The sequence below is a fragment of the Capricornis sumatraensis genome, chromosome 2 (genome assembly GCF_032405125.1).
Source record: "Capricornis sumatraensis isolate serow.1 chromosome 2, serow.2, whole genome shotgun sequence".
NCBI lineage: Eukaryota > Metazoa > Chordata > Mammalia > Artiodactyla > Bovidae > Capricornis > Capricornis sumatraensis.
In genome coordinates, this window is record NC_091070.1 from 20,557,386 (window position 1) to 20,570,266 (window position 12,881).

A 12,881-nucleotide genomic window follows, 5' to 3' on the forward strand; every position below is an offset into this window, starting at 1 on the left:
TGAGATTAGGATGAATGTTTAAGAATTTGATTTGCACGTAACCTTTCAGAAACACATTAGTTGAGCAAAGGTACATTTGCAGTAGGTACCACCTTGGGAAAATGCAAAGAAGTAAGAAACTATGAATTAGAGTCTTTGGAGTTTACGTCCCGCGGAGGGAGGTGAGTACTCGAGTGTGTGTTTATGTAGATTAAAAAGTTCATTGTATTCTGAGCCTGTCCGTCCCCAGGAAGCAGGCTTATTAGAAGTCTAAGGAATCAAGGGAAAATAGCGTAACGGGAGCAGTAGTAGATGATTTTAAGCACTGGGATGGTGGCTTAGGCACAGACAAGAGAATCCAGTGAGTGCAATTCAGTGAGTGTTGCTGTGCCTTTTTTTTTTTTCAGGCAACACAGAGTCTTTAAGCATCTCTGGAGCAACATGGGCCAGCATCTTGATGTGTGCTAAGGAAGCAGATAGAAAAGCCATGGATCCCACCTCCAGGGAGATCACCATCTAGAGGGGAAACCTAGGTGCCCACAGGCAGATCTTTGTGATAAGCCCTTCAATAGTTGGGGAGAATGAAGCCTAGAAACTCAGAGAATGTACATTTTACATTCCTCGTGCTCTGATGTAAACACTTTTGGAATGAACAGGAACTTGGACCATTAACTGCATCTCCCTCACTTTCTCAGGTTCCATGGGTTAATCCTGTTACCCTGCACTTAATGAGAAGCATCGGTCTCCCTGCTTTGGTCCCTGAGAAAAGGAGATGTGTACTAATAGATTATATGAGACAGAGTAGTTTATGTATTTTATATTAGATTTCTTAGGATAATCAACTGGGCTTCCCCAGTGACTCAGTGGGTAAAGAAGCCACATGCCACTCAGGAGACACAGGAGATGCGGGTTTTATCCCTGGGTCAGGAAGATCCCCTGGAAAAGGAAGTGGCAACCCACTCTAGCATTCTTGCCTGAAAAATCCCATGGACAGAGGAACTTGGCTGGCTACAGTCCAAAAGGTCGCAAAGAGTCAGACAAAACCAAGTGACTAAGCACACACACACACAGAATAATCGACAAGGTCTCATGATATTTAAAAAATTTATTCCAAGTAGGTACTTGCTACCTCTATGTACATTACATGGACAGCTTTATGAAAACAGTCTAATGAAGTTCACTTGGGTAATGAAGCTTCCGTCTCTACATACATCCAGCTGCCACATCCCTATGGGAAAAAGAAATGATTCTAAAAGAGAACATTTCCCAGTTGTAACGGAGCTTCTCAGGACATAGGGCCCATCCCTCAAGGCTGCCAGCAAGTGTCATTTCTCTCATAGGAATTTTTTTCAATTGAAGTAGAGTTGATGTGAAATATTATACAAGTTTCAGGTGCACACATAATGACTCACCATTTTTAAAGGTTATATTCCATTTATAGTTATTATAAAATATTGGCTATATTTCCTGTTTTGGACCACATATCCCTGTTGTTGTTGTTTAATTGCTACTGTCCAGCTCCTTTGTGACCCCGTGGACTGTAGCCCACCAGGCTCCTCTGTCCATGGGATTTCCCAGGCAAGAATACTGGAGTGGGTTGCCACTTCCTTCTCCAGGGGATCTTCGCAATCCAGAGATCGAACCTTGAGTCTCCTGCATTGGCAGGCAGATTCTCTACTACTGAGGCACCAGGGGAGCCCATATATCCCTGTAGTTCATAAGAATTTGATGATGGGAAAATTCTAACACACACATCTGTTCGTCTTCCCCCAAGCAGACTTCCAGCACAAGTTCACGGTACAGGCCTCGCCCACCATGGATAAAAGGAAGAGTCTGATCAACAGCCGGTCCAGTCCTCCTGCGAGCCCCACCATCATCCCTCGCCTTCGCGCCATCCAGTGTACGTCTGTTTCCCAAATTAACTGGGGCCAGAACACACCAGGCCACCTGTCCCCTGCTCTGTCCAGCCACAGACTGGTCAGGCTGGCTCCGTCCTAACTCTGCCACCTCTCTTGGACAATATGTGTACACATCCACACGTGTGAGGGCTTCCTAGGTGACACTAGTGGTAAAGAACCCGCCTGCCAATGCAGGAGACCTCAGAGACGCAGGTTCAATCCCTGGGTTGGGAAGATCTCCTGGAGAAGGGCATGGCAACCCACTCTAGTATTCTTGCCTGGAAAACCCCATGGACAGAGGAGCCTGATGGGCTACAGTCCATAGTGTTGCAGAGTCAGAAGTGACTGAAGCGACTTAGCATGCTTGCACGCACGTATGTATGCAGGCCCTTACCCCCATTACCTCATCTCTCCGTGAACTTGACCCTGCCTCCTCTACCTTTCACTATTAGCCAGATACCTGCAGAGGGGTTTGTGGGTGTTGGCGGGATCTTTAGTGAATTACAGAGTAATTTGGGATGTGATGAAAGTACCCTGGACTTGGGATCTGGTATATTTAGGACTTGGGACCTCTGCTATATTTGGGGCATCATGGTGTTTCTTTAATCCATGCTTCCTAGGAAGGGGCTTTGTCAAAGTGCAGGTTCCAAGGTAAACTTGCCAAATACTTTACAATAGTCCAAATCTGAGCCAATTTTATTTTATGATGGTGTTTATCAAAAAGAACTTAGGTATACACACACATATATACATATATTCCTAGTGTGTGGGAGGGAGAGGTTGGAGGGGCATATGCCCTAATTTAAAGATAGAGAGATTTCATCCCAGAGAAAACCCCCCAAGACCTGAATTTTTGGCTTTCCTTGAAAAATCAAGTCAAATCAGTGGATTCTTTTTTTCATGTGCTCTGTATTTTGCCTCAGTCCCATTAACTCTTTGTTTTTTGATAACTGGCTCCTTCCATTTTCCCCTGGGGAAGGGAATGGCTACCTACTCCGGTATTTTTGCCTAGAGAATTCTATGGACAGGGGATCCTGGAGGGCTATAGTCCATGGGGTTGTGGAGTCGAAGATGACTGAGCAACTAACACACTCCTTCTACTCATTGATGATAAAAGGCCAGTCTCTGAAGAATTTGGGTTTTAGCCCTCGCTCTAAGGTGTCAGGGTCAGGAGAAGGTTCCTCCTCCCCTCTCTGTTATATTTCTCCAGGCCTGTCGCTCCCAGTCCCTAACTTCCCTCTCCATAGTGTTGAACTCACTTCCTTGCTTTCCAGCACTTTCTTACCAAAATTTCTTCACTTTTACATCATCTTTACTCCTAATCTCTCCCACCTACTTTCTCCCTCCCCCTCCCCCCAACATCATCGCCCAGACCAATTCCCACCCACCTACCCCCAATAAAACACGTTCCCGAAGTCAGGTCTGTTTGGAGCTCTGGTGACTGGCTGGCCAGGGTATCCACCTTCCACTGGACTCGGAAGAATCTGGGTGGTTTTCCCACATTTGGCACTTTGAGGGCGCAGAGTGAATGGTGGCTGGGAACTCCCTTACATGCCCGGCGGGGCACAGAGTTGGGCACAGAGTTGGGCACAAAGTCTGACTCCCCCACACCTGCAGCTCCAGTTATGTGAGTGTGTGTGTCTGGTCGGGGAGACGCTAGTTTAGGGGGACACCGCTCTGTTTTCCTAATCCCATGTGACCTTTATTATTCACAGTGACACCAGGCGAAAGCAGCAAAACCTGGGGCCGGAGCTCTGTGATCCCCAAGGAGGAGGGGGAGGAGGAGGAGAAGAGGGCCCCCAAGAAGAAGGGGCGGACGTGGGGGCCAGGTACACTTGGTCAGAAGGAATTTGCCTCAGGAGACGAAGGGTAAGAGCCAGATGATGGGAAATCCTTTAAAAATGCGGCGTGAAATACCTTTTTCTCTGTTGTGTGTTTCACCTTGTTCAAAGAAGTTACATGCCTCTTGATCTTTACAAGAAGGTTTTCCAATTGCCTTGTTCAGAGGTTGGCACAGTTTTTTCATAAAGGGCCCAGTGGGAAGCATTTTAGGCTTTGTGGGCCATGTGGTCTCCGTAGTGACTACTCAGCCCCACACGGTGGTAATGCAGAAGCAGCCACAGACCATGGACAATATGTGAACGAATGAACATGGTTGTGTTCCAGTAAAATGGGACAGAAACAAGTGTTGGGCAGGATGTAGCTCATGAGGTAGTTTGCCAGCCCCTGGAGTATCCTGTTGAGAGGAGCAAGTAGCCCAAGCATTTGGCACTTGCGAGGAGTTCCGCCTGTGTTTTACTTACACCTGGCTCTTGTCCTTAAAGCATCTGCCCAGAGGAGAGAGAAGGAAAGGCGAGACGACAGGGCTCTTGAGCAAAGGCTTGTCCTGAACCAGAGGCAGGCGGAGCTACCCGGCCCTGGAGGTGCAGGCGGAGATCACTCCAGGGCCACTAGCCCTTCTCTATGAGCCCACCCCATAACCACGCTGATGTGTGAGAGACCCCTCTGGACAAAGCACACAGCAGGCCCTGTTGCCTTGGATGTGCTCGTGTTCTCACTGAGGGTTTGTGGCCCACGGGCCCTGGTCTTTCATAGACCAGTTGATTGCAGTGTGGTAGTGAAGTGCATGAACGCTCACTCCAGGCTGCCTGGGTGTGAATCCCGACTCCTCCACACCCAGCAGTGGGGCCTTAGGTATCCTCATCTGTTAAATGGGGATTCTCTCCATACCCGTCTCATGGAGTTGACCCTGAGTAAGCTTATCTTTGGGAAGTCCCTTAAAAGGTGGGCTAGCTCATAGTAAACTTGCATAAATAAACTTATGTAAATACTTACTCTGATGATTCTTCCACGCTTCTCATGCAATTCTGCTTCATACCTGAAGAATGCACGTGATGGGGTATACTTCTTATTCTTGCGTTAGAATCTAGAACCATATTTCTTGACTTTTCCGAGTGTGAGGATAAGCAGCAGCCCTCTTCCTCCTTTTTAGTGGCTTTCCAAAGAGCTTCTAAGGTTGACTATTAGACTTAAAGGTGCCCTCAACCTGTAACTGGCCTTGGCCTTGCTATTTCTCTGAATACTAAGATTTCATGTCCAAAATCTATTTTGCTATGCTAGAAGGTGAAAATAAGTTTTGGTTCATGAAGGATGGACTCTTTGAAGCCAGTCTTTGGAAATCACTAGTTACCTTGGAACAGAAAATTTAGATATGTAGGGCAGGCCTCCCTAAGCTGTGTAAGAATTCAGTGACGGAGTCCCCTGGTTGCGCTGTTGTACTAAAGTCTGAAGTGCAAGCACTCCCCAGTCTGTCCCTTGAGCCTTGGCTAGAGTGGGGTTGAGCTCGGGCTGAGGAACCTAGTCACCCTGAATCCCTTGGTATTTCTGACATTAGTGTGATTCCAGGTAGGCTTTGCCAGGTTGGCTTTGCCAGGTTGGCTATGGATCCCAACAGTCTCAATGGTTCTGTTTCATTTCAATGTATGTTTTGTCTTGCCAGTAAACTCACTGCATTTCAACATTACACAAAACATTAACTTTAGAATTTTCTTCCTTCTTACATAGATTTGCCCTCAACACTTTTGAAGCAGTTCAAAATATGTGACTTAGTTTTTCATGATTATCAATTCCTCTGAAGAAATAAAATCTCAGGAAAAGACTTAATGTTGGGAATTTTTGAGAGCTTCTGTATGATACTATTTCTAAATGTTAGTTCCTGTTGACTGAAGAAAATATATAATGACAAAAAGCTGTACTGAATTCAACAACGTTAGGTGAATTTGCATCCCCATCCTTTAAAAAAATGGTATGTTTCTATAGGAAACATATGCACCTGTCTGTAATCAGCAGCTATCTATGGATTCACAGCCCCCCCCCCCCACCACCCCTGCTAATTAAGCTGTGGCTGCCCCTGGGATGTTTATCCCACAGATAGGGAGGTCATGGACCTGTGACCATTCCAGCAGGGCCATCTTATTGTGATCCCTTCATGGTGTGGGCTTTGCAAGGGGAGGGCAGCTGGCGACGTAACAGGAGCCCAGCCTTGAGGGTTCTCAGGTGGGAGAGGCTGAGCGGCATGTATCCACTGTTGCCTGCTACTGATTCTCTTTATTCATTGAAGATCCCCTCAGAGACGGGAGAAAGCTAATGGTTTAAGTACCCCATCAGAGTCTCCACATTTCCACTTGGGGTGAGTCTGATCTTCACCACCTCATCACATGTACTATAATAATCCTCCTCCCCGCCCCCGTTTCCTTGTCCTCACAGCACACCCCGCAGAATCAAGCCTCATTATTGCCAGCGCCATGCTGACTTTTTTTTTGGGAAGCAGTACCATCGTGCACCTTGGGAAAATTCCTGTGTTGGTCCGACTTAACGTTTCCTCATTGCCCTGACCACTCCTGTTGTTAAGGTTCTCCCAGCATCCTTCGTTTTAGGGAGTCAGTACATGGCTGTTTATCCTTTGGTCTTCAGCACAGGCTTTGATGCTGCTGATCTGAATTCCCTGGATCCAGAGCTGGAAGGGATTTATAAGATTTTCAGTCAGAAGTCTCAGGCTGTGGGTTTGGCAGCATGTTTCTCTCTGGCTGTGTATTTTGGTTGAAATCACTGATGTCTGGAATGTACTTTAATCACTGGTATTTCTGATAGCACTGGAAACAGAGATCTGCAGGCAGGGGAAAAAGCTGGTCCTTCTCCCTCCCTGGAGATAGGCTGGGAAGAGTGGGCTTTAGTTGAATGCTCTCTCTAGTCCTAAAATGAGAGCTGCCCCTGGTTATAATCCCAGTATCTCCTTGGCAATCATAGCCCACAGATTCCTCAGGCCTCCTTCACTGTTCTATGGGAAAAAGACCAGTGCTTGTGGGCCTCTGATGCCCTGTCCTGTAAGAGGGTTGGCGGGGTACCCAGTCTGTGTCCTTGGAATTACTGACTTGCCACTGGGAGCTGATAATGGGGATTTGAAAGCCAGCTCCTGTCCTCTTCCTCTCCATTCCCAGACAGGCCGAGGGTTCGAGTCCAGCCTTATGTGCTACCCACATAGGTCTGTCCCAAAGTGCACTGGGTTGACGCAGCTTTTGTCAGTCGATTTTTGTATTTGAAACATGGATGGCTTTGGAAGTTGCCTAAGCATGCTGGAGGCTTGGAAGGAGAAATTGAGAAGTGGTGTGAGTGGAGTGGCCTGGCCCGTCTCTGTGAGCTCATCGCCCAGTGCCTGCCTTGCCCTGCACATCTCAGCATTGCAGTTTTTCTAATGTCACCGGTGTGTTATATTTTGGTCAGTGTCTGTGGAGTCTTGGCTTTTCCCTTAAGTTGGGCTTAGGCAAGACCCTGGCCAGGGCCGGGCAGTCCTCATTCCTTCTGTTCTCTTGCCAGCCTGCCCAGGAGGTCTTCCCACAGCTCCATGGCAGCATGTGTAGGGGTGTGTCATGCCCCTGCTTTTCTGTCCCTAGAGCATGTGCACTTCTGTTAAAGAAGCAAGTGGGCTCAGCAAGCTTTGTTGCCTGTACCCTGAGGCTCTTGGGCTTTGCTGTAATGAAGCAGATGGGGAGAGGCCCACGGAGCTGAGGGTAAAGGGAGTAACCAGTTCTGACAGTTTCATCTTTTCCTCTCGTTCAGCCTCAAGTCCCTGGTAGATGGATACAAACAGTGGTCGTCCAGTGCCCCCAACCTGGGGAAGGGCCCAAGGAGTAGTCCAGCCCTGCCGGCGTTCACCAGCCTTATGGAGATGGGTAAGCATTGCCTTTGTTTTAACTCTCCCCTGATCCCTCAGGGAACTCGTGGCCAAGCTTCTTGGACTCTTTCAAGACCTCTAGCACTGCTTCGTGGGGCTGTTTCCTCCTTTCCTCAACTCTTGGCCCCGCACCCTATTCTCTCTGTTTGCCCTACTCCCATTACAGGGATATTTCCACATCACCACCACTGCCATGGACTCTGCCCTTGACCTCCTGTCCCAAGGGGCTGGTTATAGTCTCCTTAGGGCAGTGAGGCACGGGGAGGCGTGGAATCAGGCACTTGCCTTTCCTGGGTCTGCTTCCTTGTATTTTAACTTGGGGAGTCCATAGAATGGGAGATGGCAATAGAACCCCAGTGTTCCTCCAAGGAAGCTCTTCCAGTATGGCCCTGTGATTACTAAATGTGGAAGGCCTTCTCCAGGCTGTCTCTCAGAAAGCATTCCTCTCTCTAGAATTCCAAGGTCATAATCAGTCAGTCCATAGGGTAGATTGGCCTTCATCCATGCCGAGTATTCTAATCCTCTGCAGGAAATGGGTCTTAAGACAAGTCTGTAGGTTGTCAGTTCTAGAAATTCCAGGTCCCTTCCCATTTTTTAAAAATTAATTTTTATTGAAGTATAGTTGCTTTACAATATTGTCTTAGTTCCTGTCTGTGTGTTAGTCGCTCAGTGGTGTCCAACTCTTTATGACCCCATGGAGCCTACCAGGCTCCTCTGTCCATGGGATTCTCCAGGCAAGAATACTGGAGTGGATTGCCATTTCCTTCTCCAGAGGGCCTTCCCAACCCAGGGATCGAGCCCGGGTCTCCCGCATTTCAGGCAGATGCTTTACCATCTGAGCTACTAAGGAAGCCCAGTGTTAGTCCCTACTGTACTGCAAAATGAATCAGCCATACATACACATATATTCCCTCCCTTTTGAACTCCCTTCCCATTCCCTTCCAGTTTCAAGTCGTAAAATAATTAAGGATGTACCTGTTCTGGGAAACTGACACGGCACTTCTATGACAGAAGGAGCAAATTGGCAGATCCCCTTTTCTGCAAATGGGAAAACAGGCTCTGAGATGGAGAGCGACTTCCCCATGTTGGTCACTGTTGAGTGTGAAGTCCTGTTGGTTCCTGGTCCTGCACCCCTGACTATTCAACCTCTGGATCCCTAGCACTAAGCCAGGGACCTGGGGTAGGGGAGAAGGACCAGATTTTCATTCCTGCAGGCTCGCTCCCATCTTCTGTTCTCCCTCCACTTCTCTCGTCTCCGCAGAGGACGAAGACAGCGAAGGCCCACGGAGTGGGGAGAGTCGTCTCCCGCCGTCACCCAGCCAGTCCTACCTCTGTATCCCATTCCCTCGCGGGGAAGATGGGGATGGCCCCCTCAGCGACGGCGGTCACGAGGAGCCCACCCCGGTCAACTCGGCCACCAGTACCCCTCAGCTGACGCCAACCAACAGCCTCAAGCGGGGCGGCCCCCACCACCGCCGCTGCGAGGTGGCTCTGCTCGGCTGCGGGGCCGTCCTCGCCGCCACGGGCCTCGGGTTTGACCTGCTGGAAGCTGGCAAGTGCCAGCTGCCGCCCCCGGAGGAGCCCGAGCCACCAGCCCGGGAGGAGAAGAAGAGGCGCGAGGGGCTCTTCCTGAGAGCCAGCCGGCCCCGCCGGAGCACCAGCCCCCCATCCCGGAAGCTCTTCAAGAAGGAGGAGCCCGTGCTGTTGCTAGGAGACCCCTCCGCCTCGCTGACGCTGCTGTCTCTCTCCTCCATCTCCGAGTGCAACTCCACCCGCTCCCTGCTGAGATCCGACAGCGATGAGATCGTGGTGTACGAGATGCCCGTCAGCCCCGTGGAGGCCCCGGCCCTGAGCCCCTGCACCCGCAACCCCCTGGTCAACGTCCGAGTGGAGCGCTTCAAACGAGACCCGAAGCAGTCCCTGACCCCCACCCACGTCACCCTCACGGCCCCCGCGCAGCCCAGCGCTCACCGGCGGACTCCTTCCGACGGGGCCCTCAAGCCGGCTGCCCCTCCAGCCAGCAGGAGCCCCTCCTCCAGCAATGGGCTGAGTCCCAGCCCTGGAGCAGGTGAGACCTGCCCCCTGAGACCTGCCCTCCTCCTCCTCCTTACGCCTTTCTCTTGGGGCCTCCTTCGCCTTGGGGCCTCTCTCCCAGGAGTGGAGATATCAGGCCAACCTCAAGTTCCTCCTCTGCCTCAGCCAGTTGAGACAGGCTGTTCTGGGCCTTGGGAGAGGACTGACGTCCGTCCATCCTGTGCCTCAGGGGGGCCTTCCCTGAAGAGGGGAAGCATACAGGCAGGATCTGGGGAGAATCTGACCGGGACTCCTGTGAGATGCTCGGGCCCCGGATCTGGGAGCGTACGGGCCAGTACTTTGAGGGTGCATCAAGGGTAGGAGCCCAGCTCTGTTTGTTCCCTGGAAAGAAGACTGCAATTACAGGGAGGAATCTGGCCACACACAGGGCGGTATTTTCTGCACGTAGCCCGGCTCTTGCCTGTCATTACAGAGTGAGTACAGACACACTCGTAAGGCAGGCTTCCAGCCGGGCATCACACCCTGCATCGCTCATCCCTTGCTCACACCTGACGCTCAGACGTGGAGATGCGGCCAGGTGAACTGCTCTGCCGCAGCACACCCAGTCCTTCTCTGGCTGACATCTGAGACACCTGAGCATACACTCTCACTCCCGCCCCATCCCTTGCTCCCTAGAAGACCTCTATCTGACATAAAAACCACCTGAAATCCCATAGGAGAGGAGGGCGTGGCAATACCCTTTCAGTGAGACTCGAATATGAGTGACAGCTGTGCTTTACTATTCAGCTTGCCCTTCTCCTGCTCAGATTTTTTGTTAAAATCAGGTGGCCTCTTTGGAAAAGGAGACCCCCAGATTACTAGTCTTTAGGTTTCTGATGCATTAGAGAAGGAAATGGCAACCCACTCCAGTGTTCTTGCCTGGACAATCCCAGGGACCGGGGAGCCTGGTGGGCTGCCGTCTCTGGGGTCGCACAGAGTCGGACACGACTGAAGCGACTTGGCAGCAGCAGCAGCAGGTTTCTGATACCTGCTTTGTCCTTGTCGAGCATGCTAAGTCACTTCAGTCGTGCCCGACTCTGTGCAACTGTATGGACCATAGCACACCAGGCTCCTCTGCCCACGGGATTCTCCAGGCAAAAATACTGGAGTGGGTTGCCATACCCTCCTCCTGGGATCTTTCTGACCCAGAGATTGAACCTGCGTCTCTTATGTCTCCTGCATTGGCAGGCGGGTTCTTTACCATGAGCGCCACCTGGAAAGCCCTTGTTCTTGTCACACGTTTATTAAATGGATGAACTGAGAATGAAAGACATTTCCTTAAGTTGTTTCATTACAGATATGACCTCATGTGTCCCATTATTATAAGATACAGGGACCATGGTCTGTCCCCTGGATATGGTCTGTAGTTCACTGTTACACCCCCAGTGCCTGCCAACACACTGCATGACAGAGTAGGCGCTCATTTTTCAAGTTATCCCAGGTGGTCAGGGCCGTGGTCGGGGGTGGGGGGAGGGGGGGTGGGGAGTAAGTGGCGCGTGTGGTCCGTGAGTGTGGGAGGGTGGGGCGGGGAGTAAGTGGCTTGTGTAGTCCATGAGTGTGGTCTGTCGTCTGATAACCTCTCCCTTTGTCTCTTGGACCAGGAATGTTGAAAACCCCCAGCCCCAGCCGAGACCCAGGTGAATTCCCCCGTCTCCCTGACCCCAATGTGGTCTTTCCCCCGACCCCAAGGCGCTGGAACACCCAGCAGGACTCTACCTTGGAGAGACCCAAGACCCTGGAGTTTCTGCCTCGGCCACGTCCTTCGGCCAACCGGCAACGGCTGGACCCGTGGTGGTTTGTGTCCCCCAGCCACGCCCGTAGCGCCTCCCCGGCCAACAGCTCCAGCACAGAGACGCCCAGCAACCTGGACTCCTGCTTGGCCAGCAGCAGCAGCACCGTGGAGGAGCGGCCGGGCCTGCCAGCCCTGCTCCCCTTCCAGGCGGGGCCGCTGCCGCCCACCGAGCGGACGCTTCTAGACCTGGATGCGGAGGGCCAGAGTCAGGACAGCACTGTGCCGCTGTGCAGAGCTGAACTGAACACACACAGGCCTGCCCCTTATGAGATCCAGCAAGAGTTCTGGTCTTAGCATGCAAAGGGTTGAGGGCGGGCAAGGGGGGACGCAGGAGGAGATGGGGAGGGGAGCTGGCTGGCACAGCCCTTTCTCAGAATTGGACCCCTCAGAGCCTCCCGCCCTACTTCTTGCACTGATAATGCACTTTGAAGATGGAAGGGATGGAAGCAGGGCCCCTTCAGAAGGCTTCTCACCCTGCAGGGCCCTTCTCCCCAGGTCCGCTGGAGGGGCTGTGGCCGTCAGCTCTGGCTGTGTTGGGGAGGGAGGGGTGCGTGCATGTCCCCCACCCTCCACAGTCTTCCTCGCCTTCAGGGTGACTGCAGTCACTCAGCCGAATCTGCCTGCTGCTCCCTCTCTTCAGCCCCCAGGGGGTGCCCTCCTGGGGTCCCTCTGTTAGCCCTGAGTTCAGCCTTCCGCACACACCCAGTATTGGATGTTCTCTGATTGATTTTGCTCCTCTTCCACGTGCTTTCCTGACACCCATGAATGAGAATCTCGTTTGGTGTGAGATGTGAGGTTTTCTGCGTCCTAAGCCCTATGGTGCCGGCTAGAGAATGGAAGACAGAGTGCCCCTGCGTTGGGCACAGGAATTGAGGGAGCTGGGACCACCTGCTGCACTTCCATGCACCCCCACTTCTTTATTTGAGCCTCCCAGTGGTACGGGACCTGCCTCCGTGAGAACTGGAAAGAGGAGGGAATTAGGAAATACAGTTGAGTTGCAGTAAAGAGGGTAACAAAGTCTGTCTGTCCTTGTTCCTTTCATAAACACTCAAAGAAGGGCAGAAACCAGCACGTGTTGACAGCACCCATCTCCTGCTTGGGGGTCCAGATGTGATCAGACCCGGTTCTGAATCAAATATGCACCCATCCCAGGAATTGCCTGGGGAGGCTCAATCTCTGGTGTCAGTTCTGAAACCAGAGACAAAGTTCCTGTGTTTGGCCCTTTGGTCATCTGATCTGTATGTGTCTTCCCTTGCCTTGATCTGCCCTCCAGTCCCTGGAATTAGTGGATTTGAGGTTACATGTTTGGTGGGGAGGTATCTCTACCCTGCACCAGAATAGGATGTAGAATTGGGTCCCAGACACTGGGAGTTGGAGCCATGGGGCTTCCTGCTCGCCCGTTGTCATT

At 51.4% G+C, this 12,881-nt stretch overlaps 1 protein-coding gene across 2 annotated transcripts in view; it reads left to right on the forward strand.

The window, feature by feature from the left end:
- The window catches only part of MAP3K9 (mitogen-activated protein kinase kinase kinase 9), a 77,087-nt gene extending 65,320 nt beyond the window's left edge, over positions 1 to 11,767 (forward strand). The window contains exons 7-12 of one of the 2 annotated variants that reach the window (XM_068965417.1): positions 1,757 to 1,879; positions 3,593 to 3,746; positions 5,998 to 6,066; positions 7,494 to 7,657; positions 8,870 to 9,676; positions 11,283 to 11,767. In XM_068965417.1, coding sequence (XP_068821518.1) covers positions 1,757 to 1,879; positions 3,593 to 3,746; positions 5,998 to 6,066; positions 7,494 to 7,657; positions 8,870 to 9,676; positions 11,283 to 11,767 — 1,802 coding nt within the window. The remainder of the gene's footprint in view (positions 1 to 1,756; positions 1,880 to 3,592; positions 3,747 to 5,997; positions 6,067 to 7,493; positions 7,658 to 8,869; positions 9,677 to 11,282) is intronic. The other variant, XM_068965418.1, reaches the window with a different exon arrangement.
- The last annotated feature ends 1,114 nt before the right edge of the window (positions 11,768 to 12,881 follow it).